This window comes from Cebus imitator, unplaced genomic scaffold (assembly GCF_001604975.1).
Source record: "Cebus imitator isolate Cc_AM_T3 unplaced genomic scaffold, Cebus_imitator-1.0 Scaffold281, whole genome shotgun sequence".
In the NCBI taxonomy this organism is placed as follows: Eukaryota; Metazoa; Chordata; class Mammalia; order Primates; family Cebidae; genus Cebus; species Cebus imitator.
The window spans coordinates 4,114,048-4,140,824 of record NW_016107596.1 but is presented as its reverse complement, the minus strand read 5'-3'; the positions used below and the strand labels follow the sequence as shown (position 1 = coordinate 4,140,824).

The 26,777-nt window shown below is 48.2% G+C and overlaps 1 protein-coding gene and 1 long non-coding RNA gene across 5 annotated transcripts in view; one reads left to right on the top strand and one right to left on the bottom strand.

The window, feature by feature from the left end:
- The window catches only part of SSUH2 (ssu-2 homolog), a 32,304-nt gene extending 6,047 nt beyond the window's left edge, over positions 1–26,257 (bottom strand). Inside the window, exons 1-10 of one of the 2 annotated variants that reach the window (XM_037728891.1) lie at positions 26,163–26,257; positions 9,393–9,491; positions 8,919–9,000; positions 8,130–8,259; positions 6,501–6,561; positions 5,260–5,384; positions 4,148–4,210; positions 2,401–2,486; positions 959–1,051; positions 262–367 (exon numbers count right to left, since the gene is read on the bottom strand). In XM_037728891.1, coding sequence (XP_037584819.1) covers positions 262–367; positions 959–1,051; positions 2,401–2,486; positions 4,148–4,210; positions 5,260–5,384; positions 6,501–6,561; positions 8,130–8,249 — 654 coding nt within the window. In that variant the 5' untranslated portion in view covers positions 8,250–8,259; positions 8,919–9,000; positions 9,393–9,491; positions 26,163–26,257. Of the gene's footprint in view, positions 1–261; positions 368–958; positions 1,052–2,400; positions 2,487–4,147; positions 4,211–5,259; positions 5,385–6,500; positions 6,562–8,129; positions 8,260–8,918; positions 9,001–9,392; positions 9,492–18,898; positions 18,961–26,162 lie in introns of those variants that run through there. The other variant, XM_017501603.2, reaches the window with a different exon arrangement.
- On the top strand, positions 14,573–20,367 carry LOC108284709. 3 transcript variants are annotated; one of them, XR_001817315.2, is made up of 2 exons: positions 14,573–16,415; positions 18,633–20,367. It is a non-coding gene; the product is annotated as an uncharacterized LOC108284709 (long non-coding RNA). The 3 variants fall into 3 exon arrangements; XR_005195895.1 differs by having other exon boundaries at positions 17,841–20,367; XR_005195896.1 differs by having other exon boundaries at positions 17,826–20,367.
- Positions 26,258–26,777: the final 520 nt, after the last annotated feature.

The following is a 26,777-nucleotide window of genomic DNA, read 5'->3' as shown; positions in this document are numbered from 1 at the left end:
GGGAGGGAGGGAGAAAGGGATGGAGGGAGGGAGAAAAGGTAGAAGGAAGTAAGAATGGCAGATGGTGGGGGGAAGGACAGAGGGCTGAATATGTAAAAGTCAAAAGGAAACTGACAGCCCCCAGGCTCCCTACAGCCTCATCCAAATCTGGGGAGCTCTGCTTCTGCTCAACCTGTCCTTCCAAGGAATGCAGCCTGCAACATAGCCAGCATTGGAGGAGGAACCCAGCTTCCTTTGTTCCCATCCACAATGCCCTCTTACCACCGAGTTTTCATCCTTAAAGAGGTTTTCTCCTTTGGCTTTAGCAAGCAGCTCCCTGGGACAGTTGAGCCGGTGCTCAGACACAAACTCAAACAGGCTGTTCTTCCTGGAGGGAAGGAGGATGAGGGATGAAGGTACACAGTGCAGCAGGTTAAGAGCATGGCCTTTGCCATTAGACAGACCTGGAGCTGAGGGCTTGAATTGCTTCTGGAGGGACCTCACGACAGTTCTGTAACCTCTCTGAGCCTCAGTCTCCTTGTCTGTAAAATGAAGCTAGTAAGGATAGTGGCAGTTCAGCTCCATTACCTAATTTCATCTTTGCCTGCCAAGCACTTAGCCAGGTGCCTGACACAGAAGAAACCCTTAATGCATGGAAGCCCTGGCTGACTGAGGAGCACAGCAGGAGGCTACTGCTCTATTCCTATGGGAAGGGCTCAGTTGTTGAGCCGCTGCTGCACTAGAAAGCGGTGATGGTGGGATTTGAACTCAGGTCTGTCTGTCTAAAGCTAGTCAGCATCCCACAACCCACATTGCCTCTTCCCAGGGAACTCTCCCCCTTCTAAGTCTTGGCAGGTTCTTGCACTATGAAAGCCCCAACCAAGCAGGTTCTTGCACTGTGAAAGCCGCAACCAACCAGTCCAGGGCTAAGTCCCTCAGCCACCCCCACATGCCACAGCGTTGAGACACTGCCACATACCACATGATGACCACTTGGATGAAGTGCAACAGCTTCTTCTCCCCCTTGCAGGTGGCGCATGTCTTGTTTCCCCTCCCTGAGCAGGTACTGCATCTGAGAAGGGCACAGAGTTGGTACCCTCAGATCAGCTGCAGGTCCTGGTGGCTTACAGAGGCTCCCACCTGCACCCCCTTCCTCCTGGAGATAGACTGTGGTGGGCCTGCATAGTTTTTGCCTGCACACCACCCAGTCCTCCTTCTGCTGGCAGTGCCCCAGTATCCCTATGTGGACCACCCCTTCCCTACCCAGCCCACACAGCTCTAGGTCCTGCCCCACCCCTTCTGTGACCAGGTTGGGACCTGGGATGGGCCAATCATCTTATTCCATGTCCTGGCCTCAGTGGCTGATATAAAAATGAGCACATGACCCAGGTGAATGCAATGAGATCTGCCCCAGGATGTTTGTCAGGACTATCGGGGAAGGGACATCTTTTTTCCCTGGGATTACTAAGCTTGAAGCTACTGGTGGTCTCTTCTGCAACTATAAGGAACCCTCTGCCTGCGAACGAAGCCCACACAAAAGAAAGCAGAGTGAGGGGGAGACAGATTCCTGGCAGTGTCATTTAAGTCCCGGGATCCAGCTGGGCCTAAAGCCATCCCTGAAATATACCTCTGGATTTTATTCTTACCTAGGCCTGTAAATTTACTTTTTTGCCAAAGCAAGTTTGAATTGGATTCCTTTCACTTGCAAATGAAAGAAAAATAAGTGTCTTTTTCCCAGGCAAAGACCCTCTCTACCAATCACAGTGGAAGGTGCACCAAAGCTTCTCCAACTGGCTCATCGGAAGGATGGCCTGGGCTTTGATGAGGCGAAAGTATCATTGACCAACCCAACCTTGAGTACTTTTACTCATCATGGTTTAATTTCTATTAAAAAATCATAAATATATGAAGGGATAGGATTTACAAAATGCAGTGGTCCAGTGTTTGCAAAGCTGTGAGAAACTTAGCTGATGGTTTAGTCAATTAACCAACTTTCCTTGACTTCTCCTCCATGCAGACCCCAAAATGAATTACAAATAGGGCTTGCCCAGGACCTGTTCCACAGAGAGTTAAAAATCTGGCCTTTAGGTGGTTTTTGATATTCACTTCCCCACACGTGGGCAGGAGAGGTCTCCTCTCCTAGTAACCCCATCCCTGTCTTTCCTCCCTGCAGTTGCTCTTTCTTCATATCCTTTCTGCACATACTGTGACGAGATCCAGCCTTGTCCAGAAATGCCAGACCGTGAGAAAAGCTCACCTACTCTTCAAATAGCCACAGGGCACCTACTATGTGCAGAACTCTGGAACACAGCAGTGATGAGACAGACAGGTGCCTGCTTGCCTTCCAGATGGGCAGGCAATGAAAAGCCGGAAAACTGGAAAGTGAGAGCACTTCACTGCAGGGCTGGGAGTCACGCCTACCTCCGCCTGCCGGACCCCGCGCACAGCTGACACCTCCGGGACTGCTTGGCTTTGCGCTTGGCTCCGCAGCAGGACGGGCATCGCACCTGCGGACACACCACTGCCTCAGCCCCCGCCGGCCTCCCAAGGAAACAGGGCAAAGGGCATCCTGAGACATAGTTCAAATCCCAGCCTGGTGATCTTCCTCCCCCTGGGCCTCAGCCCCTTCATCTGTAAAACGGTAGGGGGTGGACATGGGGTATCTTTGGATCCTTCCAGTTGTAGCTTTCAAAGACTCCACTCCCTAAGATCCCTGTTTCTTCTGAGGCATCAACCTCTCCTGCCTGTTCTCTGATCCCCACAACCTCCGGACCTGCTCCCGACCAAGTGTTGAGAGGAAGCTGGGGCAGAGGCACTGGTCAGGTGCCTGGCACTGGAGGCAGGGGGGCTCCTTTTGGGAAATGGCCCCAGAAAAGGCCTAGGCTGTGCTCCCACAGCTGGCTCTTGGTGGGCTCCAGAGACATTCCAGGGAAAGCCTGAGGGAGGTGGGAGGGAGGAAGGGACAGAGACGATAACGGGGAGGGGGCCTAGGAAAGCCGCTGGAGGCAGGTGGCAGGAGTGAGAACTCGGGAGGAGAGAGAAAGGTCAGGCGAAGGCCACCACTGGGACCCACAGGCAGTGTGGGAGTGAGCAGCAGATGCAAACCCAACAGGCAAGGGGTGGAAGGGCCAGTGGAGAGAGAAGGGTGGAGAAGACAGCTTAGGGTAGCCAATTCAGAGCGTGGTAAAAGGGCAAGGCTCAAATTAAGAGAGCAAAGAACACGAGGAGTTTGGTTTTAGCCCCTGGGATGGTTAATAGCCCTGAAGTTTTCTAAAAAGATGACTAATGGCACTGAGGGGCCTGTGCCAGTGAATAGTGACCCTTCCAAGTTCAAGTTTACTGGAATCCCAGAATAGGACGTCATTTGGAGGCAGTCTTTGCACATGTATTTAGCTCAGATGAAGTCATATGACCAGGTAGGGCCTAAATCCGAGGACGTATCCTTACTAAGAGCCCATGGGAAGACAAAAAGACACATAAGGAGAAGGCTGAGTGACAAGGGAGGTGGGGACTGAAGTGGCACAGCCGCAAGCCAAGGAAGACCAAGGGCAGCCTGCAGCTGCCAGGAGACGGGGGAGAGGCACAGGATGGCCTCCCCTTCAGCGCCCCGGAAGAACAGCCCAGCTCACACCTTGACTTTGGACTTCTGGCCTCCAGAACTTTGAGATAATAAATGCCTGTTGTTTGAAGCCACCCATTGGTGGTCATGGCTCACAGCTGAAGGAAACTAACTCAAGTGTCCTGTCTGCTTTGTCTCTCCAAGCCTCCCAAGCTTCACCTGCTCAGCATCCACCACCCTGTATGACAAATGGAGTCACTTATTGGTTTCCCCAGCTGACAGGGAGCCCCTGCTAAGAACCCCAGGCCTTGGTCCTCTTACAGGACGTAGGGGCTAAAGCCAAGCAGGTAATCTATGTATGTTGTAAGAAGGATGAGGAAAGAAGAGAAAAATTAAAATCAAACTCTCAAAGTGAAAGGGTCATTAGAGACCACCCAACCCCACTTTTCCACTTTACAGATGGCAAAACAGAGGCCCAGAAAGGGAGGATGACTTGCCTGAGATGACCCAGTTACTGCAGGGGGCCCCAGACCACCAGCCCAGCCCTGTGTCCCCAGGTTCCCCCTGCCACACCCTCACTTACTCACCAGTGGTTCACAGATGACTCACCGTGCCCGCCCCGTGGCAGCCGCTGCACTTGTACCGCCCACGCCCGTGGCATTTGTGGCATTCCTGAAAGTGCAATGCTCTCTTGGGATCTAGTTTTCCAAGAGCCACTTCTCCCACACCCATGACATCACCATCTAAACCAGAGGTGCAGCGACTCAGGACCAGGATAGGAAGATGGTGCAGGAAAGGAATGGCCCTTCCCATCTGACTAAGATTCCAGAAGGCTTGACTGTATCAGGAGATCGTGTCACCCTTTCCTCTGAGCCCTAGCCCAGTCTGGATGCCAAAAAGGGGAGACGTGTTCTAGGAGCCCGACGTCCTAGCTCAGACTCTACAGTTTCCTACCAGGCTGAACCACGAAGGCTGACGGCATTTGCCCATAAGGTTGTTAATGTGGTCTTTGGGAACCATTAAAAAATGGACAGGGTTTTTATGAAAGGCAATGAGCTAGCTGCTAGTATTTAATCACTAATTCAAAATAGCTTTGCCACCCTTGAGAAAGGAATAGAACACTCTGTTGATTTCTCAAAGTCCTCTTTATCTTAGAACGCTATAAAACCTTATAGAGCAAAATTACACCCTTAAATCAAGTCCGAAAGTGGAAAGAAGGCAGTAACCAGATGAGAACACAATATGAATTATCTCAGTCATGTTTTTGTAATCCACTAGGCTCCCCTCCCTTCATGCCATGATTATATGTCCATAAAGCAGGATGGAAGTTAGATTCTATTTCCTTACTGACTCCCATGGAAAATCCCAGCAGGCTTTTAAGTTTTTATTTTATATCAATTTCTTTCAGTACTCCAGCTGTTCAAGCTAAAATAAAGATGAAAACTACACTCAACTGGTCCAGGAATGCCACTCCTCACTAAAGCTGACGATGTGTAAATCGGATGATCTGTTTGCTACCTGAATATTCCCGGATTTGCTTGGAATTTTATTTGGGACCACATTCCATATAGCGGGTTTTATCAAATTATGTTTATTTATAACCAAGAAATGAAGCATCAGCCTGAATTTTGGTTTTCCCTTCAAAGGACAAGTTTGAGAAAACATGCAGTGCCTGGAAAGCCACTCAGGGAGAAGAGCAAGTACTCCAGTAATCGTGTTACCTTGACCAGTGACGAGTGAGGGACCTGGAACCTCCTGGTGTCTTCCTGAAACATCGGGGGAACCTGAACCTTGATGTCCCAGAGCCTGGGGGAGGCGCCTCTTTGCGGCCCATCCACAGAGTGGTCTGACACAGAAAGGGATGATTGTAAGAATGACAAAGGGCAGCAGGGATAAACTTTCATTTATTCAGCAAACAGCACGGAGCCTTCACTTGGTGCCAGGCATGAGTCTAAATCCTGGGGCTACGGGGATGAATAGACAAGGGGCCCCTTGGAGCCTGTGATTAAGCAACCAAGATTTAGAGAGAGACAGATCTGAGTTTGACTCCTGGCTCTTCTATGTCCTAGCTGTTTGACTTTAGAGAAATTTCTTACCCTCTCTGAGCTTCCATTCTCTCCTCTCTAAAATGGGAATAATCATTGCACCTACCACACAAGATGGTAGTGAAAATTAAATGGAAGAATGTATATAAAATGCTTAGCACAAGGGCTGGCACATACTGAGGGGCTGACAACAAGAATTGTCATCATTATCTTCACCACCCCCTTCACCACCCCACCTTCTTCTTTCTCTTGCTCTGTTCGAGGAGACAGACATGTCTGTACACCATGACAATAAGATGTGACAGGATACGACACATGCTTTGGACAAGAGTTGCACAAAGGGCTCTGAAAACTCAGAAGACTGGCCCATCCTGCTGGGAGGGGAGCAGCAAGAAATCCTGAAAAGCTTCTTAAAAAAAGTGACACATGAGCTGAGTCTCGAAGCATGGACCCGAGTGGTCTGGCAGAGAAAACAGGTAGGACCTAGGGCTTCCCAAATAGAGAAACTCAGGCCTCCAGTGGGGGCTCAGCAGACGGTGGGATGGCAAGGGGAATGGGAAGCACAAGGGCCTAGAGGCTTAGGGGGAATTGGGAGTGGCATGAGGGGGTGGGTGAATGCTTAGACACATGCTGCTTTACAACCTGGTCCCATGTGGCAGCACCAGACTGTAGCAAAGGCAAATGCTTCGCTTTTGCAGGACCTCCTGCTTCCTGGGCAGAAAGCTGTTATTAAGATCAACACTGGAAAGTCTCTGAGATGAAAGTCCACCCTCTCATTTTGCAGGGGATAAGGAAGCCAAGGCTCCAAGCAGAAGACCGTCTTATTCAAGATGAGTGCCTGAGCCAAGTCCTGATATTTCCCACCAATACCCTGACTTATTCACCCCAGTTAAACTAATTTCAGAAAATTCACTTACTAGTAAAGGGTTGAAATGTCCACTCGCTTATCCTGGATTCACTAAAGGTCTCTAGTCGATACTAAAAGGAAAAAATCAGCACGTTCACACTCATGCCTCTTATGAAGAAAGAGCATTATACAAAAAGATGAAGCTCTTCCCCTGCCAGAGCGCAGTGGGGAAACTGAGAGGTCCACACACAACACCCTCGGGCTGCTGGAACCAGCTGGCAACAGCTATTTCTGTTCCACGTGCTCCCAGATGTCTGCAGGGAAGTCAGCCAGCCCCAGGAAATCTCCCCTGACAGGCTGAAAGTGGAGCTAATTCAGTTCCCCTTTAATTTATACAAAGACACTATGAGGCAAGCTTCAAAGCAGTAGCTGTCTTTGATAGATAGAGGCCCCTGGAATCTATGACTTTGAGGTTTCCCTTGTGGAGGAATGTATCTGCCTGATATCAAGATCCTCCTTCTTGATCTTCTTCCACAGAGTGACAGAATGGCAAGAGGTCTTGGACATCACTTGTCTTCTCTTTTCACTTGTGAGTAAATGGAAGCTCAGAGAGGTCAGCTGACTTGCCCAAGGTCACATAGCCACACAGTGGCCTCTTATTTCAGATTCCTGTTCTAACCACTGCCTGCAAGGTTCGTCTGATTTCTGTGCGAGTATGTGCTCCTCAGAGGATGGCTGGATCAGCAACACTAGAAAATGTGAACGTAAAAGCTGCCCCTCTGCCCTGTCAGTGCAGGAGACAGAAGTGCCTTCCAGAGGTAGGATTTCCTGCGGCAATGAATAAATAATTCCTTGGCACAGACATGATTTGGGGGAGGCAGAGGGAGCTGAAGTCCAGTGGCAGGTAGATGAACCTTTCTCAGCTCATCCCTTGTGGAAGTATGGAGCGAGGACATAGGCTTTGAGGCTAGCAGATCTGAGTTTGAATCACACCTCTGTCACTTCTAGCTGAATGGTTGAATGTTCTTGGGCAAGTCACTTTGCCTCCTTAAATTTCCAATTCCTCATCTGTGAACCGGCGACAGTGATGCTACCATATAGGGCAGCCATGAGGATTTGACAAGGCGTGTGTGTAGCATACTCTCTGTGATGCCTGTTGTGTTCGAGCTTGTCAGTAGTGTTTGCTAACACTTATTCTTTTTTTTTTTTTTTTTTTTTTTTTTTTTTGAGTTGGAGTTTCACTCTTGTTGCCCGGGCTGGAGTGCAGTGGTGTGATCTTGGCTCACCACAACCTCTGTCTCCTGGTTTCAAGCAATTCTCCTACCTCAGCCTCCCAAGTAGCTGGGACTACAGGTGCGTGCCACCACACCCAACTAATTTTTGTATTTTTAGTAGAGATGGTGTTTCACCATGTCAGTCAGGGTGGTCTCAAACTCCTGACCACAGGTGATCCACCCACCTCGGCCTCCCATCGTGCTGGGGGTATGAGCCACTGCACCAAATCTGACACTTGTTCTTCTTATTATTACTCACAGCCACAGACTAGGCAAGTTGCAGATGGCATTCAACATCACCACCGCTCACACACACACACTGCCCCCAGGACTCCCTTCCCCTGGCTACATCACACAAACAGCCCCCAATCGTCCCAAAGCCCCCAGCCCCATGGCCAAGGCTCCCGCAGGCCCTGGCCCCTTACCCTGCAGAGAGTCTGCTGCTTCAGCTCCCGGATGATGAGGTCTCCAGCCACTGTGCTGCTGTAGCAGCATTTAGAGTTCACGAAGCTGAGGAGGGCTTCCCGGGCCACCTCCTCTGTCATCACAGGGACTCTGCAGGGGACCAAAGAGAGAGGCAGGGGCTTCTGGGAAGGGCCTGTGGGCTCAAGCAGGCCAGCCAACCTCCTCAATTTGCAGGTGAGAAACTGAGGCCACAGTAGTGGTAAAGCCCTCAGGAGCCCACCTGGGGAGGGCATCTCCCACAAAAGGGACCATGTGAACAGATGCCCAGGGTGAACAGGCAGGTCTTCCCAGAGAACAGCAAAACCACTTTAGTTTAAATGTGCAGCTTAGGAGAAGAGCTGACAGAATCCTTCAACTACAAAAACAAAACCTTAGAGAGGACTTGTACCACTTTACAGATGAGGGGATTAGAAGGGGGTTGGTTCTGGCAGCAACAGGGCCAGAAACCCCCAGAAACTCCTCTCAGTGAGAGGCTGGATTCAAATGGGGGGCAGCTCCACCTTCTCTCTGCACAAAGCTGGCTGGAAATGCTGAACTCAACCCTGAGCCCTCTCACAACAAGGAGGGTATGGGCCTTTCCAGGGATTTAGACTGGGGTCAGCAAACTTCTGCAAAGGGCCACATCATGATATTTGAGGTTTTGTGGTCCACATAGTCTTTGTCTCAATTACTCAGCTCTGCTGTGGAGTAAAAACTCCCAGAGATAATAGGAAATGCATGCAGTCACCAGAGCACAACCTGAAACTCACCTGTGTTCCAGTATCGAGGACCAGGACCTTTGCTCCTGGGGCCTCCCCAGGACCTCAGAAGGCGGGAAGAATATCTGTCCTCCTGGAGAAGGAAAGAGTCAGGGTCTGGACAGGCCAAGTCAAAGGAACAAAGACTTGTGTGGTGGAAGAAAGAAAGACTAATTGAATGTGAGAAAGAACAGATGAAGAAAAAGTGATGCATTTATGCATTTAATGCATCTAATGCAAAAAGAATGGGGACTCCAAGACCAGCACCACCTAGGTCTTAGAGGGACCTGTCGCAGTCATGAACAGTTCACAGACAGAAGGCCTATGCCCCATTGCTTCCTCTTTCTACCTACCCATGATGAGGGGCGTCCCAGGGTCCCTCCCAGGAAAGGGAAGCTATCTCAGTACCACCCCTTTCCAGAGACATCCCACAACCAGCATGAGCCCTAGGAAGAAGCCCAAAGAACCAAGACCCCTTGGACTTACTGCCCCCTTGAAGAAGCCAATCATAGCTAGGCAGTCTCTCCAGGAGCTCTGTGGGAGGCGCCAGAGGACTCTCAGCCTCAAAACTGAGGTCCACCACACCTGCAGAAAGACAGGAAGTCCTGAGCCTTGGGCAGGGAGGAGAGGGCTGATGAGGACTTCACAGGAAGCTGAAAAATGAGTGTGCGTACATTATAAAAAGCCTCACAGTTTAAGCCAGCCTCACTCTGGCATCCTTGGGACACAGAATACATCTTCAGGGCAGGTGGTAGGAGCAGCAGTAATAACAGTGATGAAAGAAACATTAAGAATGACAGCTCCTATTTGCTGGGTACCTACTCTGTGAATATGCATAATAGGAGGTAGATACTGTGGTGAATTACAGATGGCCACAAATTCTTTGATGCTTCCCTCGCCTTGAACCTGGGAAGATATGTGACTGCCTCAACCAAGAGAATACAGTGGAAGCATTAAAAGGCTGCTCCTTCTTCTGCCTCGTGGAGCATTTGTCTTGGAACCCTGAGTTTTAAGTCAGGCTACTGTGCTGGAGAGACCATGATGAGAGACCCTAAGACTACATGGAAGGAGGTCCAGTTGAGTCCAGCTTTCCAGCCATGCCCGCCAAACCAGCAAAGCTGTCCTGGACCCTCCAAGCCATATCAACTACCTGCTGAACACCACTGGATGACCCTAATCAACACTACATGGAGCAGAAGAATCTCCTGGCTGAGCCCTACCCTACTTGCTGACCCACAAAATCATGAGCTACAATAATATTATTGTTGTTTTAAGGTACCGAGATGTGGTGTCATTTGTTATGCACCTTCCTCTAGTGGACAATCTTTGCTCTGGGATTCCTGGCAGACCTGCCTAAGACTTTCTTGGAGTCATGTGGAGTCTGTGACTTTTCCTGCTTAGTCTCCTTCTTTCCCTCTCTCCCTTCACAGGTGTCAGACCTGCATTGCAGTCTGAAGACATTCCTTCCTCTTTTCCTTTCACAGGTGTCTTCGAGAAACCCCTTGCACATCTAATGCCATCTTGGTGTCTATTTCATGGGTGACTCAAACTGATACACTAATGCCTTTCCCCATTCTACCAATGACGAAACTGAGGCTCAGAAAGGTTGTGACTTTCCCAAGATCATACAACCAGCAAGTGGTGTGTGGGGCTGGATTCAAACCCAGACTCGTCTGACTCCAAAGTTCATGTTCTTTCCAAGTACAGACAGTCCCCAACTTAGGATGTTTAGATTTACTGATTTTTATACTTTATCATGGTGCAAAAGCCATACACATTCTTTAGAAATCAAACATCAGATTTTGAATTTGGATCTTTTTGTAGGCTAGCAATTTACAATATGATACACTCTCGTGATGCCAGGCAGTGAGAGTGAGCCACAGCTCCCACTCTACCACTGCCTGGCATATTAAATGCCTTCTTGACTTGTGATATTTTCAACTTATGATGGATTTATTGGGACATAATCCCACTGTAGGTTGAGCAGTATCTGTATTTTTCATGAGGCAAAACTATGAAAAAATCATTCACTATATATGTGTTTTCAAACCTCATCCTAACCTGTCAGGTGTGACATGGACACAGGTGGCCCTGAGATGCTGAGGAGGAATGCATAATATAAGAACTTGCTCCTGAAGCACTGGATGGTTCAGGAAGCACCTTCCCACACCTGGTGCTTCATCCCACACTCCCACCTGGGGGTGTGGAAGGCAGCACTTCTGCCCCCATTTGACATGAGACACATGAGTCTCAGACAGAGAGATTACTCCAGTAATCCTAGATCACACAGCTGTGGAGTTAGAGCAGGACAGAGGTCCCAGAAGCCTCTGGAATCAGAAGTCTAGTTCCAGCCCACTGCCCCACCCCTTAAAACTGTTCCCACAACCCCTCACACCAGGGGACAAGGATCCCTTGGCTTTGTTTGGCCAGTGGCCAAGTCAGTCACAGGAGTTGACTTCAGATGGCGTCTGTAAAGTGGTCAGTGGAAAGGGACCCTGTCTGTTCCAGTCACTGAAGCAAGCTCAGATCAGACTTCCAGCTGAGCTGCCCCATCTCCTAGAGACTTTGTGTGCGTGTGTGTGGGGGGGGGGGCGGGGGAGGAACCTATTTAAAGCCTGTAGTTCTTTACCTGCACAAAAGTAAAAACAATATGCCCTGACCCTTCAAGTTTAATAAAAACAAAGGCCAGACAATAAGCAGATTTTGTTCTAAATGAGACCAGTCTAAGCTGATCTGGAAGTGGCGCTGTCAGCAGGTGAGGAAGGAGAAAATCTTGAAACACGTGGCTAAGAACAGTGTAGGGATCCGGGTGTCATTACGCTCCCCTTCGCCACCTCCCAATTTAGGAATGTTCCTGTCCTCTGAGAATAAAAAGTATGATCTGCATCTTTAAGGCTTTTTCTCCTTGCAGAAAACCAACAAAGGAAAGTGGGTAGAAAAAGCTTTGTGATGTAGAGAGTACCTTTCTAAGCAGGAAAACCCACTTTCGTGAGCAAATGACTCTGCCAAGAAATGGGAGAGATCTGAGACAGATGTGGCTGATATACAGTGACGTCATCCCAAAGCTGCAAACTGATGCCTGCCAATGTGTATGGAAATCTGCAATACGATATTCATCTGAATTACTATTAATACCTTGGTTCTCAGTATAGCTTTGCTTCTAGTTAGTTTAGTAGCATTTGAAGCTATATTAGTCACCAGGGACCCAAGGGTTAGCAACAATTTCCTATAAAGAGCCAGGCGGTAAATATTTTAGATTTTGCAGGACAGACAATCTCTGTCTCAGTTACTCAACTTGTCTGTTGTAGTGTGAAGCAGCCATAGACCATACACAATTGAATAAGTGTGATTTTGTTCTAGTAAAATGTTATTGGTGAAAATACGTGGTGGGTCTGATTTGGTCTCTGAGTCATGTTTTGTTTATCTCTGACTTAGACACTCACCTGTGTGTTTACTTAGACATTCTCCTGGGAATGGGCTTGAGGACATCAAAAAGGTAGAGGCTGAAACCTGAGCCTTTCTAGGGCAAAGGCCCATGCATGTCCATTGTAGTTTCTGTCAGCTCCATTATCAGAATTAAAGATCCAGGTCAGGGCTGGACTGTAGCCCTGAAACACATGGCCCAAGCAGTAGAAGAAGGAGGGGATGCATTTAGGACAAATGAACACCCCGCTCTCTACCACCTCCCAAATTGGGAATGTCCTTGTCCTCTGACAAGAAATATTATCTGCACCTCTAAGGTTTTTTTCCTCCTTGCAGAAAACCTACAAGGAAGGTAAATTTAAAAAAAAGTTTCGTAGATGTAGAGTGCCTTTATAAGCAGGAAAACACACCTTTGTGAGCCAGTGGTCCGCCATACTTTGACTGGAGTCAGAATCCCAGAGGCAGTGTGGTTAGAAACATGGGTTCTGACATGTCACCTTGGGCCCGGGCTCTCTGCATGATGTGATGCCATGCAAGCCACACATCCCTGTAGAACTCAACTCCCTCCTAGGCAGAATGGAGCAATTGATGTTAATGGCCATGCAATGAGAAAATGTGTGCGTCGTCCTTAGTCCTGTGCCTGGCCTTTAACAAAACCCAGTCACTGCCTCCAACCTGAAGAGGTTGGGTCTTCCTTTTCCTTTGTGTTCATTTAAACCAGGAGACAATAGTGAACATATCAAGCATAGAAAGACTGTCACAGCCCTGTCCCCTGGGATCGCCCTGCCCACCCAGAAATCTTGGGTCTGCTGCAGCATCAATACTCCTATTGACGAGAAGACAGGGAAATACCATGCAGCTGCAATGTCCTGCTGGAAACCAAACAAAAGGGGCAGGAAGAGGGGAAGAATGAGAGGTGGGAAACTCAGACTCCATCCCTCAACCAGGAGCTGCCCTGACCTCTCAGGGCAGCTGAAGTTCATCAGAGCTAAATTAATCTCGCCATTCTGTTATGTACAAAAATAAAGGAATCCAGGCTGAACTAAGGAGGATGTGTCATTTCCTGTACAGATCTTGATGGGCACAGCAGAGAATGTGGATGTCACAGGGCATTGTGTGACACCCAGCATGGGACACTCAGAAGGGGCCACCAGCCACATCGCTGTTCCCATGGTGTTGCAGCTGAGTTTCAGGCAGTTGTCCAGCTGGGCCACCCCACCCTAACACACGCGTTGTGTCCCGTGGCTCCCATAGGGACACTGCAGACATGATCTCCTTTGTGCTTTATGATAACCAGTTTTTCCTATTTCAGAGAAGAACTAAATGAGGCTCAAAGATGTAATTTGGGGCAACTTGCTCACACACGCATGGCAGAGACAGAAAGAGTACTTAGAGCTCAGACCCCGTCTCCAAGCCCAATGATGTTTTTACTTAGCTGAACACCCTATGGCTCCACGCAAACAGCATCAAGTGGATGTTGAGAAGACATTGCAAAGAGAGTTGCCAATATAGTGTTTCAGCTCACTAGCCACAAGATATTTTTCCTTTGTGTAGAAAAGAATTTTCCTTATGGAGAAAGACATTATTAAAGGGTAACCCCTTTAACTTTCTCTTTTTAAAATGTCATTCCCTCCTTGGCTTCAGATGAGAAAGGGAATCCATGTCCTTTGTCCCTAATTACACATTAATCATCTTAAAAGCACTGAAGCGGGCTCAGAGGGCTTTCCATCACTATCTTACTTGAGTTTGTTCCATACGTTGTCTCCTTCGACAGGTGTGAAGGCCCCTTTTGGACAGGGACCCCTCCCTCTTATATAATAAATGAACAGCATTCAACACTCAAACAGAGTGGGAATACACCACGTGCACGTGCACATAAGTGTTAGGGGAACAACAAACCTACCACAGTGAGCATACTGTCGATGTGCACAAGTGCCTTGTGATTTGAATCATACTTGAGATGGTGCCAGAAAGATTCAGGTGGTCAAACTCAGAGACACAAGAATAGAGTGATGGTTGAGAAGGGAATGGGGAATTATTTAATAGAAACAGAACTTCAGATTTACAAGGTGAAAGCGGTTCCAGAGAAGGGTGCTAGTCATGGCCGCACAGTAATGTGAATGAACCATACTGTGGAGCTGTACACTTAGAAATGGTTAAGGTGGTAAATCTTATGTCATATATATTTTATCACAAATAAAAATAACTTGAGAAAGAGTGAGGTGATCATAAAAGAAAGAAAAAAAAGAAGTTCTGTTTTGCCACAAAGAAAACACAAACAATTGACCCCACTAGTTAAAGGATTTCCTAGAATGACCAGAAAACCTTAACTCATCACCCCTCACCTATCCCCTGCAGTGACTCACTATTACACACAGCTAAATGCAAGCTCCTAAATTTGGCAAGTAAGGTCCCTACATTAGATGGCCTTTACCCACAAGAGAGGAAGAAAGGATTCTCCTCTGCCCACATGCCAGGGAAAAGCCTCCTATGTGTGCAGACCAGGGTGAGTGAAGGCAAGGCAGCTAACTGTGGAAGCGGGCAACAGTAAGGAAAAAGAACAGAGAGAAAGAAGGAAGGATGGAGACGAGGAGAAAAGAAGGGAAGAAGGAAGGAGACAGGCAAGCCTGCTGGAGAGAGAAGCATGGGTACTTGGGTTGGGAGCCATTAAGAAAACATCTGGAGGAGCAAATGTTCACCACATGGTGAGACAACATCAAGACAAGTGGGTGAAGACTTGGGAGAAGTTTTGCTTTAAGTTATGTAGGCCACTCTGGGGTGCCAAGCAAGAAGGCAGCAAATATTGTAATTTTTGTTTTCAGTTATTTGGGATTATTTGTCATTATTTTTCAATTATTTGGAATGTGAAATTAACGCTTCTTAGAAAGTGTCGTCATGCCAAGACAGGGCCACCCCGGGGCTGGGCTTTCCAGGGGTGCCCTGTGGCTTCATATGATACAGACATTTGTACTCACCCTCACACACCCCATGCCATTTCCACAGCCCTGGCTGGGGTTGGTCCTGCCCGTGGCAACCCTGGGTGCCCCCTCCAGCCTGACTTAGCCTAGACCTTGCCAGCTCCAAAGACTGCCTGAGTGCGGCTCCCTGCCCTGTGCCCTGAGCACTCCATTCCACATCTCACGTTGTTTGGCCAAATGTCTTTTTAAGAATCCTTTGTAAAAAGCCCATCTGGGGTCTGTGTCCCCCACCAGACTTGGAGTACCCCAAAGGTAGATAATGCTTTATTCATCCTCATTTTCCCAGCAATGAGCACAGCACAAAATACCTAACCCACCATGCAGTCTTTGGGGAGTAAAAAAAATCACTCCGTTTTTTTAAGGCCTTGATTTCCTTTCCCTAAAAACAGGGTTCAGGGAGTAGGGCCACCGAGAGAAGCAAATGAGACAATGGATAAGAGGGAAATCTGGAAACAGATTCAGGAGAGCCCTGGAGATCCTAAGCTGTAACAAGTTCATTAAAGCTTTTTAGTTCTTACTCACTCCCCAAAGTAGATGCTGTATCTTCCCATTAGGGGCTACCAGAACCACCATGCCCTTCCAGAAATCTGCAGCCTGTGGGAAAGACTGGATGGGTCCCTAGAGGCCAGGGCTGACCTAGTCAGGAAGGCTGCATTCCGGTGGCTGTGCCTCCATCCAGAGGATGTGGGAGAAACACTGAGGTTCCCTGATCAGTCACCATAGGTCATGGCAGCTTGGCCCTTGCCAAGAAGTCCAGCACCCTTTCCCACCAAGATACACTGAGAGCCTGAAATCTAGTCTTGGTTCTGCATCTCCAGTCGTGGGGGGCAGGGGCACTCTGATGAACAAGCCTTCTGGGCCTGGTTACCAAGGGAGAGTCCCAGCTCCTCGGCACTGGGTCAGGGGTATGATGACGATGTGCCCTCAGATCAGGAATCTCACTCATGAGCTCAACCCTGCCCCTCTCCACAGGGACCCATGGCCAGGAGTAAGGAAGACCAGGAAAGCCACCTCCTAAAATTACCAGGGGCTGTATTTATAGCCCATCGTACTTTAAGACGCTCTTGCTCACTATTTCTGGGAGAGGTTTCAGTCTACAATCAAAGAAGTAAGTTCTATCACAAGAGATACAGTATACAGCATAAGGGAAGGGATTTTGTCTCTGCTACTCTGTACTAGGATACTGCACTCTAAGAAAAAAAGTGATTACCTATGGGATTGTTGAAGAAACAGGATCTGGTTAGGCTTGGAAAGACTCACAGGGCTCTTATTTTAAACAGAGAACAGACATTCTGAGTAGATTTTGGAATCAAGAACAAAGAGTAGATGCTCCAGGGAGAGAGACTGCATTCGATGTAAGAAAGAACTTTAGACAGTCTCGGCTACAGAAATAGGACCACATCAATGGAAGTGTTCCAGCCAAGGTGGGAGAGGCTGCCCTACTCAGAGATGCTGTCACAGGCAGCCAGCACCTGAGGGTGATGATAGAAGGCCTCTTTGAGGAGACTTGCACATAGGTGCCACATCCCAGAATGCTGCTATCCATGCACTATGGTCCCACAATGTGTCATTGGAGGAAGGTTTCCTCCCTCTGAAGTCACTCACATTATAGACCTGAAAAGTGAAGGGGCAACACTTTAGTGCCTCAAAAGGTAACTCGATTGGATGAAATGGGCAATCACCTCTCCCCTAAACAGGTACATTTAAATTATGTTAGGCCTGTAGCAGGCTCCCTTTCTGACACTTGGAGGGAAAAAAATCTACCTAGTTTCTGATTTCATTAACTTAACTTCTTCTAAGAGTTTACCTGGGTGCCCCCATACCTTGCAGTGTACCCCAAGTGCTCACTTGAGTTCCATCACATCTGAGGCCAGCACTCAGGGCAACACTGTGAAATACTCAGACTTGTAATGGGGCCAAAGCTTTCACCTTTCTCTCACCTTGCTCACCAAAAGGCATGAGGTCAAAACAGGAACTTCATAGGAGATCATATTTCCCATTAATAGCAGTTTACTTTCATGGCTCTGTGGACCTGATCATCTCCTAGAGTCAATATTGACTCCATGTCTACTCTGGGCTGGTGATGTATTAGGCACTTTGCATCCAATGAATCTTTGACCAATCCTGCAAGATGACACCATCCCTTTAAAAAAAATTATGGAAAATGAAGTTCAGAGAGGTTAAGTGACTTGAGGAAAGTCACCCAGCAACTAGGAGGCAGAGCTTAGGTTTGAATCCAGATCTGACCTAGTTCATTGCCACTATGAGAAACTCCAATCATAAATGGAAAGACAGTGTTTTGAAGAAAAAAGATTGCATTAGAATGTTATTTTAAGCTTATTAGAATAAGACTGTGGATACACAATTTCCAATATATTAGAGGTCAGATTAGGTCCTCCTCAAAAACATGCTGAAATATCTCCAGGCAGTCTTTCGCTTCAATATAAAAAAAGATTCCAACAAAATTTAAATTGAGCTCTCTAAGTTTAGTATAGGTTAATTTCATATTCTACTTCAGGTCTAAAACTTAAAGCTTTCAGATACCAACATTAAAGACAAGAAAGAGTGTTATGCCTGCAAAGAAGCTCCAGTGTCATCAAGTCTGGCGACTATAAAGACGTGTTACTGTCATGGGCCTCTCCGGATTCAGATGAAAGCTATAGACCTCTCTCCACATCCCCCAAAAAGCATGCTCAAAAAACATTTTGCCCACACCCTTGTGGTCCTCAGATTAAGAACTCCTAAACCAATCTCACTTTATAGATGAGAAGATTGTAGCTCTGAGAAGTTAAGTGATTTGCCCAAGATCTCACAGCCAATTCAGAGTAGAGCCAGGACTTGAACCCTGGCCTCCCACTTCTCAGTCCCATGCTCTTTCCACCCCACTGCACTGCCTGTTTCAAATTCAGAATCAAAAATTTTCTTTTTTAAAACATAGCTCATTTCTTCCTGAAATACCATTTCCTTCATGTTTTTAAATAGCCCTGAGAGTCCATTGTATGTCTGTCCTAGTAGTGACAGGATGGGGTCACCCGGGCTATGTTTCATGAGCAGTAATGAACGAGCCTGCTGTTTGCTAGAGAACGATCATGAGTGAAGACTTTTCCTAACCTTTCTGTAGAGTTAGCCTTATCTAAGAACAGAATCCAATTGTGATTGGAATAAGAATCCTGAAAATCTCACTTACATTTGGCTGGGGGCAGGAGAAACTGCCAACTAGAGAACAGAAGAAAAAGGAAAAAGAATATAAGGATTGCACCATGTCACTGTGATAGAGAGAAAAGTTCTCAATTCGTTTTTCACCTTCCTTCTCCATTGTCCAAAGGCACATAACAGAAGAAGAGATTGCAAGCTATGGTAGGCTTTACCCACGAGAGGAAGGAAGGAAGGGATGCTCTCGGCAACCCAGACGCAGACCCAGAACCACATTTAGGGCAGATGGAAGAGTTCGTACAGTACTAGCTACAGAGCTTATTAGAAAAGACTATGGATACACAACTTCCAACATGAGAGGTCAGATTAAGGCCTTCTCAAATGCAGGCTGAAATATCTCCACACAGTCTTCCATGCCATCTTCGAGGCTCTACTTACTGTCATCTTCACTCAGATTCCTGTCCATGGTCCAGACGTCCTGCCAGAGAGATGTCTGCCCTTCTAGTGTGCTTCGACCAATGTGCTCTGATGGAGCCCCTCCCAGAACAGCAGACCCATTGTTACTCAGTTTGAATACAACAAAGGGAAACATCTATACCATTCATCATAGCAGCTGCTCTACACCCAATCTACCGGGTTCTGGGAGCTCCTCCTCCACAAGAGCCTTCTACTGGCCAAGCTCTTGTGGATACTTCTAGTTACTCATGTCCTCATGACACCCCTTGAGAGGGGCACTGGTATTATGCCCAATTTTCTGAGCAGGATGAAAGATTCAAACCCTCATCGGTCTGACTCTCCGGACAGAGTGCCTGATCACTGAGCTACATTGCCCAGCTGTAGGAGGTAGACTCCTAAGTATTGTGGGGAGCATGCAGAGAAAGGTCATAACCACAAGGAGGCGACCTCCCCGAGGGGGATATTATATACAAATACTCAGGCTGGAAAGGGTCTCTGAGGTCTTGACCATCACCAGCCTCATCTCCCTGGGGAAGAAACAAGGCTGGGATTATGAGGCCACACTGCAAAGCCACACAGCACTTCGTGGGCAGAGCTGGCTCCCAACCCGGCCGCATGGTTCACTACTGTTGCCACACCAGCCTCACCCACTGTGAAATATCTCTGGATTTGTAAAAGGGCTTTTCCTAAACTTTTCCCATTGGAGTCTGACAGCCCTTCAACCTCAGTCCTTAGAAGATCATCCTCCTCTGCATGAGTCTAAACACAGAGCTTGTGAGCTGGTCCTCGAGGCTCTACAGGTCCCAGCCCCTCCACTGCACCCTTGGCAATCACTCCTCTGCAGCTAGGCCTCAGGTTCCCTGGCAAGGGCGATGAAAGTGCCCTATGCCTTGACTTCCCCATCCCAGTAATGCCCGTGGGATGTGCCATGATATTGCTCAACAACACCCTGGGATTGCCTTCACCAGGGGAGCACCAGGACTACTTTGTCAGTGACCTAAAATTTGGCCTGTCTGGGATGGCCATACTACACTGGAGATGGCTCCCAGCTGCTCCATAAAGAGCGTGTCTTTATTCTCTCTGCCGCCTTCACCCTCATCACTGACTGCCCATCGCCGACAGCATGCAAGTGCCATCTTCCACAGTATTCACATTTTCACAAACGCTTCTTAGGTGACTCAGTCCTCACAAATAGGTTTTCATGGCTGGTAGGAGCACTGGATTTCTTATACTTGAGAGTCAGATAAGTTTCATTACTGTGTGTACATGAGGAAGACCATCATCCTGAGGAAGAAATGTGATCTTTTGACACCTTTATACATGAAGCAATGATTTTTAAGTCCTTATAGAATTGTCCCCATGGTAATAGGATTATCGTGTATTTGTGTGCCTCTCTGTATGTATATTCTACCCTAAACATTCGTACGAGAATCCATTTCTGTGTCTCTTTATGCGTGTGTGTGTGTGTGTGTGTGTGTGTGTTTGAGTCAAAACATGAAAAATGATTGATAGATGGATGATAGATAGATAAATGATAGAATACTTGCAACTTAATTAAAACAACATGCTACCATTACATCTTGAATACTTTTTAAGCAGCAACATTTGCTTGCCTAAAACCCTCTTCAGCATTTAAAAGGAACAACCACAGAAAATTTCTTTGAATGTCAAGAGAATTGAGCATTACAAGGACCTGAAATCTTGAGGCTGCAAAAATGCAGACAACCATGAACTGTATCTTAGTAACCAGGGAGTGCAGATCAGCAGGAATGACAGTCCTTTTCTGCACACTACTGAGACCACATAGTAGTACGTTAATAAATAGCTTTTAAAACGCATAGAAGACGAACAAACCAACAGCTAGACCTCTCTAATCTTGCTTCGGCATCAGTACGGAAGTGCCATCTGCAACAGTGTGCTTAAATGACTCAGGACAAAAAATGTATCCCTCAACACCTAACATCCATGGTGTCAGCAGGAACAAGAAGCATTGGCTCTAGGACCCATGACAGTGTGAGGCTAATACTGGTCTCTGCCTCTTACTATTATAGAATCAAAGGAGATCGGGATCAGAGAAGAGAGGCACCCACTCTGTGCCAGACATCTGATGGTCATTCTGCCTCCCTGCTGTTGATGGAAAAAAGTGGGCTCTGGGAGCTCCTCCTGAACTGGCCCTGGGAGCTCCTCCTGAACTGGCCCTGGGAGCTCCTCCTGAACTGGCCCTCAGGGGTCCATGGATATGAATCATTGCACACCTCATGTCCTGCATGTGCTAAGTGCTCATGAAACATTTGTGGAATTAGCACAGCTGTCCAAGAGCTGACGCTATCCATTGATTGCTGTCTGAGAACCTTGTTTGTTCTTAGAAATAAAGTCTATGTAATCTCACAGGCTGGTGTCTGTCTTGGGATATGTCATCACTGCAGGAAGGATTAGGGTAGGGCAGAGCTTTAGAAGGGAATCGAGGAACCACATGGCTGTCCTGCAATTGAACATGATGGTGAGGAAAAAGCCCAGAAGCAAGGCTTAACAATTGTCCTTAAGTATTTAAAGGGCCGTGTGGGAAGGCAGTGGCAGAACAGAATCTCAGAATGCCTGTCCTATCCGTGAGCAGGCGTGCGGAGAGCTGGTCTGGAAAGGAGGTCCTTTTCAGCTGAACAAAGAAACTTTCTAGAGAGAAGAGTTTCTTAGCTTTGGACTGAGCCCTTCAGAAGAATATTGAAGCAGAAGCTTGGTGATTAAACAAAGGGGGGAGGCAGTAGTAGAACAGCACAGCCTATGGCTTCAGAGTCAGGGTAGACTGGGTTCAAAGCCCTAAAATGGACCTGGAAGCACGGCAGCACCTTTCCAGAACATCCCTAAAGGACCGTGGTGAGGAGAGGTACTCCCAGGGGGCAGAATCTTGAACAGTGCCTGGTCTGGTTATTCCTTTTTGTCTCAGGAGCCAGCTACTGCTCAGCTCCTGCTGGATGGAGGTCTCACTCCACCATCTAAGAGCCCTCACCCTCATTCATCCAATGAACGCTCCCTGAGCATCTACCGGGAGGCAGGCTCTGCCCCAGGCCCTCTCAGTTCCACCAAACCCATAGCCACCCAGAACCCCCACAGGAGCCAAAACTGCCAACAAAGGAGTTCTGCCCCAAAGGGCCTGGCAGTCACGATAACATTGTTGTTGGCTTATCTGCAGGCTGGGTGGATGGAGACCAGTGGTGCCCATGGCAGGAACTGAGGATGGAGTGGAAGAGAATGGGCTTGACACAAATAGGAAACTTGTCCAAGTAGGAGGTTCTCAGAACACTGTGCCCAAGCACCCTTCTCTCTTTGGGAGCCAGGGAAACTGGCACATCCCTCCAGGCCCAAGACATAGATTTCTAACTGCACAGACAGAAAAAAGGGACTGACATCTTCTGATGCCTCCCCAAATACCACAGAGGAAGGGAGATGCTTTCACAGGTGCTTTCTCACCTAAATCTTCACAACAGCTCCATAAGATAGACATTGTTCTCCTTATAGATGAGAAAACAAGGGCTGACAGAAGTTGAGTGACTTACCCAAGGTCACAAAGCTCTGGTGTGGCAGAGCCAGAATGAGAGCAAGTTGGCACCAAGGCCCTGATGTAGACGACAAACAATTCTGTGCACTGTTAAGTGTCACTGTAAGAAGCTGAGGGAAGGAGCTTGGCATGGTTCTCACTGACTAGCTACTTAGTGGCCTGGTCTGTGTAAGCCTGGCTACCTAATCAGCTGAACAGAAAGCAATGGACGAAAGCTGTGAAACTGCCATGCCTGCAAGCCGCCGCCTTCAGGAAAGTCACCCTCCACCTTTCCCTTTCATAGCCAAGCCTGAACCTTTGTCTCCTCCACAACAGCAAAGCCACACTTGAGCCAGCGTCCCCCATCCCAAAGTCTTTCCAGAAGCTTCCAAGGAGTGCTCACCAAAGCACTACTCCCTTCTGTGACTCTGGTCTGCTGCCCTGGGCTTCCCTCTGCCACCTCCTCCAGGTCCCAGCGCCCCTTCCATCATCCCCTTGACGTAGCTGAGGTCCCTCTTGAAAGCCTCCCAAAATGCAGCTGGATGCAGGGAGATGATGAAACATAACACAAAACTTAACCTTGGCCCTGGATACATCGCAGCTCCGGGATTCTACCCATCCAAATGCTCCAGGAACCCAACTCATCGACTTCCGTAAGAGACTCTGGTCTGCCCCCACCATCTAATGAAGGCCATGCCACCTTCCCCTGGATGCTTTAGTGAGTGCTGGGCTGCCCTCCCAGCTCCCCTCAGGACAAGAACCTCATCTCCAGCCCTGGCCAAGCCCTTCCCTGACTCACGCTGGGGCTTCATTCAGGGTATCTCTGAAGGGCTGCCCTGCTCCTGAGCCCCAGCCCTCCAACAAAGGGCGAGGCCTTTGTCCTGACTGCAGTGGACTCATCTCCTCCCTCTCCGAAATCCTGCTGCCTTGGCTTCCTCACAGGACTGGATCCCAAGAACACCCATAGAGCTTCCCACACATAGAGCTCCTCCTCCTCAGCGTCTTCTTCCCAAGAACTTTCACCACATCTGTCATCCAGGGCCCCAAGGCTCCTGAGCAGTTCCCGGGGGCAGGCAAGGTGGGATGGTGGCTCCTCTCCTGATCTCTAAGTATCAGGGTGTCTGAACTCATTGTGTGCGCATCCATCCGTGCTCGCTCACTTGGTGACCTCTTTCGGTGTGATGGCCGTCCACACGCTGACCATTCCCAATTTCTGCCTGGACCTCTCCTCTGAACCCCCAACTCCTCTCTCTGGCCAGGACAGCACCCCTCGGTTGTCTAACAGACACCTCGAGCTCTCTCTGTGTGTTCAGCACTGAACCCCTGGTCTCCACCCGCTTTCACGCCCCCTTTTCCTCATACCCCAATCCGATGTCAGCAAGTCATATCTGCCTGGGTCCCCTCCTAGTCTGCCCCCTTGCTCCCACTCATGCCTGAGCTCCCAGCCCCCCTCCCCTGGATTGCTGCAGTCACCTCCTCACGGTAGCTGCAGCCCTCTCCCTGACAGAGCCAATGCTCAACTCAGAACTCAGACTGATGCCTTTACACCTTAAGTCAGGAGACAGGCCTCCTCTGCTCAACACTCTCCCTGGCTGCAAAATCACTTGGACTGAAAGGCGAGTCCTTGCCGTGCTCTGTGAGGGATACCCTGCGTCCTCCCTGCCAATATGGCCTCTGCCTGCATCCCTTCCACTCTTTCCTCCAGCCCCACCAGCCTCCTTATCATTCCTGGGGGACACCAAGCACATTCCCACCTCGGGGCCTTTGCACTGGCTGTGCTGGCGACCTGGAATTCCTCTCCAGATCTCCACACAATCTGTTCCCTCACCGCCTTCACGCCTTTGCTCAAATGTCACTCTCCCAGGGAGGTTGTCCCTGGCCCCTATTTAAAATTGAACACCCTGCCGCCACCACCAAATCTCCAGTCCCAAATTCTCTTTCCTGCTTTTGTTTTCCTTCAGGGCACTTACTTCTATCCAAAACATTAACTATCATACTATGTGTTTTGTTCAATACCTGTCATAATCTGCATGTAGGCTACCAAAATAAAACCCCCAAAAAGCATATTTTTGTCTGTTTAGTTGCCTGCCATATTCGTAGCACCATGAACAGGGCCTGGAAAATAACAGATGCTCTATAAATATGTGATGAATTAGTGAATGAATGAACAAAAGTACATTTTATATTATTACGCAGGGACTTTATCTTCCCATTGTTCTGGATTTCTAAACAGTTTTCTCCAAAGATAAGCTTTGTTCCACCTGTGAGGAAACTGACAGAAAAAAAAAGGTCACTAGTAATTTTTAAATACCAGTTTGACCCTGTTTCTAGACATTTACTTCTTCAAAAACAGGGATCCAGTCTCAGAGTGCCACAATCCAGGAACAGCAGGCGGGAGTTCAATTTGACTCTGTGGTTCAAAGGCATAATGAAGGATGCTTCCCTGGAAGCTGGGACCACAGGAAGCTCCATCCCCATGGGGCTAGAAAACTAACTGGTGACAGCTCCTGCTCCATCCATGGTCTTGACCCTGAAAGTCATTTCCCATGGAGCTCTTTGGTGGGTCAATGCAGATGCCCAGCCGGGAGGCTTCAGATTAAACCAACTAAAACCATTTTCTATAGTTCTAGCTGCTGTCCCTATTGAGCTAGAAAATGGGAGAGGTTTTAATTTATGGCTCCTGGCAGGCAAGGAGAACAGAGTGGCTCATTTCCAGCAAAAGGCAGAGATGCTAATCTCATAAGGCAGAAGCCTGCCTGCCAGCAATTGCACGCACATTCCACAGTCCCTCCATTTCTCCCTTCCTTCCTACTAATCTGATCCATTTATCTACAAAACCAATTTGGAATTTTAAAAGGCCAGTATATTTGGTTACTGAAATTTTCAAACACAAATCCAATTTGCTTTGCAAGGCATCACCAGTCTTCCCAGGCCACAGGGCAACATTAACTTCCAGTCCTTGTGTTTGCAGAGGGTGCTTCTCTCATTAGTGCTTCCGGATCCAGCCCACTGCATCTCTCTGCTAACTCAGCACATGGGGAGGCAGGTGAGGGAAGCTGTCATTACTGATGGCGAACACTTGTTGGAACGTCAGAATTCTTGTTCCACTGCTTCACTGTGCGCATGGGGAAACCAAGGCCAAGAGAAAGGAAGGGACTTGTCCAGGCTCACGTGGCAGTTAGTAGCAGACGATAGCACAGGAATTCTTGCATGACAAATACACCTTGCATGTTGCCCTGAGGTCCCCAGAGGTGAAGTGACTCCTGGAGTCACACAGAAAATTGGGAGCAGGAGAGGAATCGTGTATTTTTTTCACATGTTATTGAGCTTTGATTCCTTGCAGAGACCTCGATGAACACCAGAGAGGTAAGTAACATTAGACATAGCCCCATTACAGAGCCTCCCATGAAGCCAAAAGTGGCAGAAATGATTTTTTTCCTCCATCCCCTGCTGTTAGGCCTCCTATCTAATGTTAACTGGAGAGACAGTCCTCAGCAAGGATGGATGTGTTCCCATGGCGCCAGCCTAATTCTCATTTTCCCCATGCCAGCTCCTCCCCTCCTCTGTCTCCTCACCATCATACCCAGCCACACATACAAGAAACCTCTAATTATCCTCAACTGCTATCTCTTCTCTCCCCACATACACAGATCTCCTGCCAATCTCTCCTCCCTCCATCTCTGTGGCAACAGCCTCAGGCAGGCTTTCACTCACCCCTCCATCCAGGGATCTCTGCCTCCCCTCTGCACCTGCTCTGTACTGCCAGCCAGTGAGAGCTGTTCTACAGTGCTTGCCACATGCACAGTGATGACCAGGAAGGGGTGGAGGTCAACTGTCCATTGCCAGAAGGAAAATCAAATGGTCAGATGATCAGGATGACACACAAGGGTCCAGAGTGCGACAGAACTCTCCCACCTTTCCCTGTTGAGTCCATGATCTGAGCACACAGAGCCCTCCTTGGTCCTTTCTCTACCTTCCTTCCTCCCTCTGCACCTGTACCACAATCTCCCCACTCCCAGGGTCTCAGCTGCTCTGTGACCAGGAGCAGCCATATGGGCCAGTAACAGAAATGGCTTTACCAGCTCCAGATTTTTCCAAATAAGACATGTATAAGGCAAGCAAATCTTTGTGTCACTAATAGCAGCTGTCCTCCAGGGTATAACCTCAATGCTTATCATGTCTACCCAGACTGTCTTTTTGTCCTGCTGTTCAGAGTCCCCCTCCCAAGAAGGGAGGATAAGAGAGAGGAAAGAAAGGGGGAAGAGTGGACATTTTTCCTGCCCTGCTTAGATCAGATTAAGTCTCCTGCTTCAAATCTTTGATGGCTCC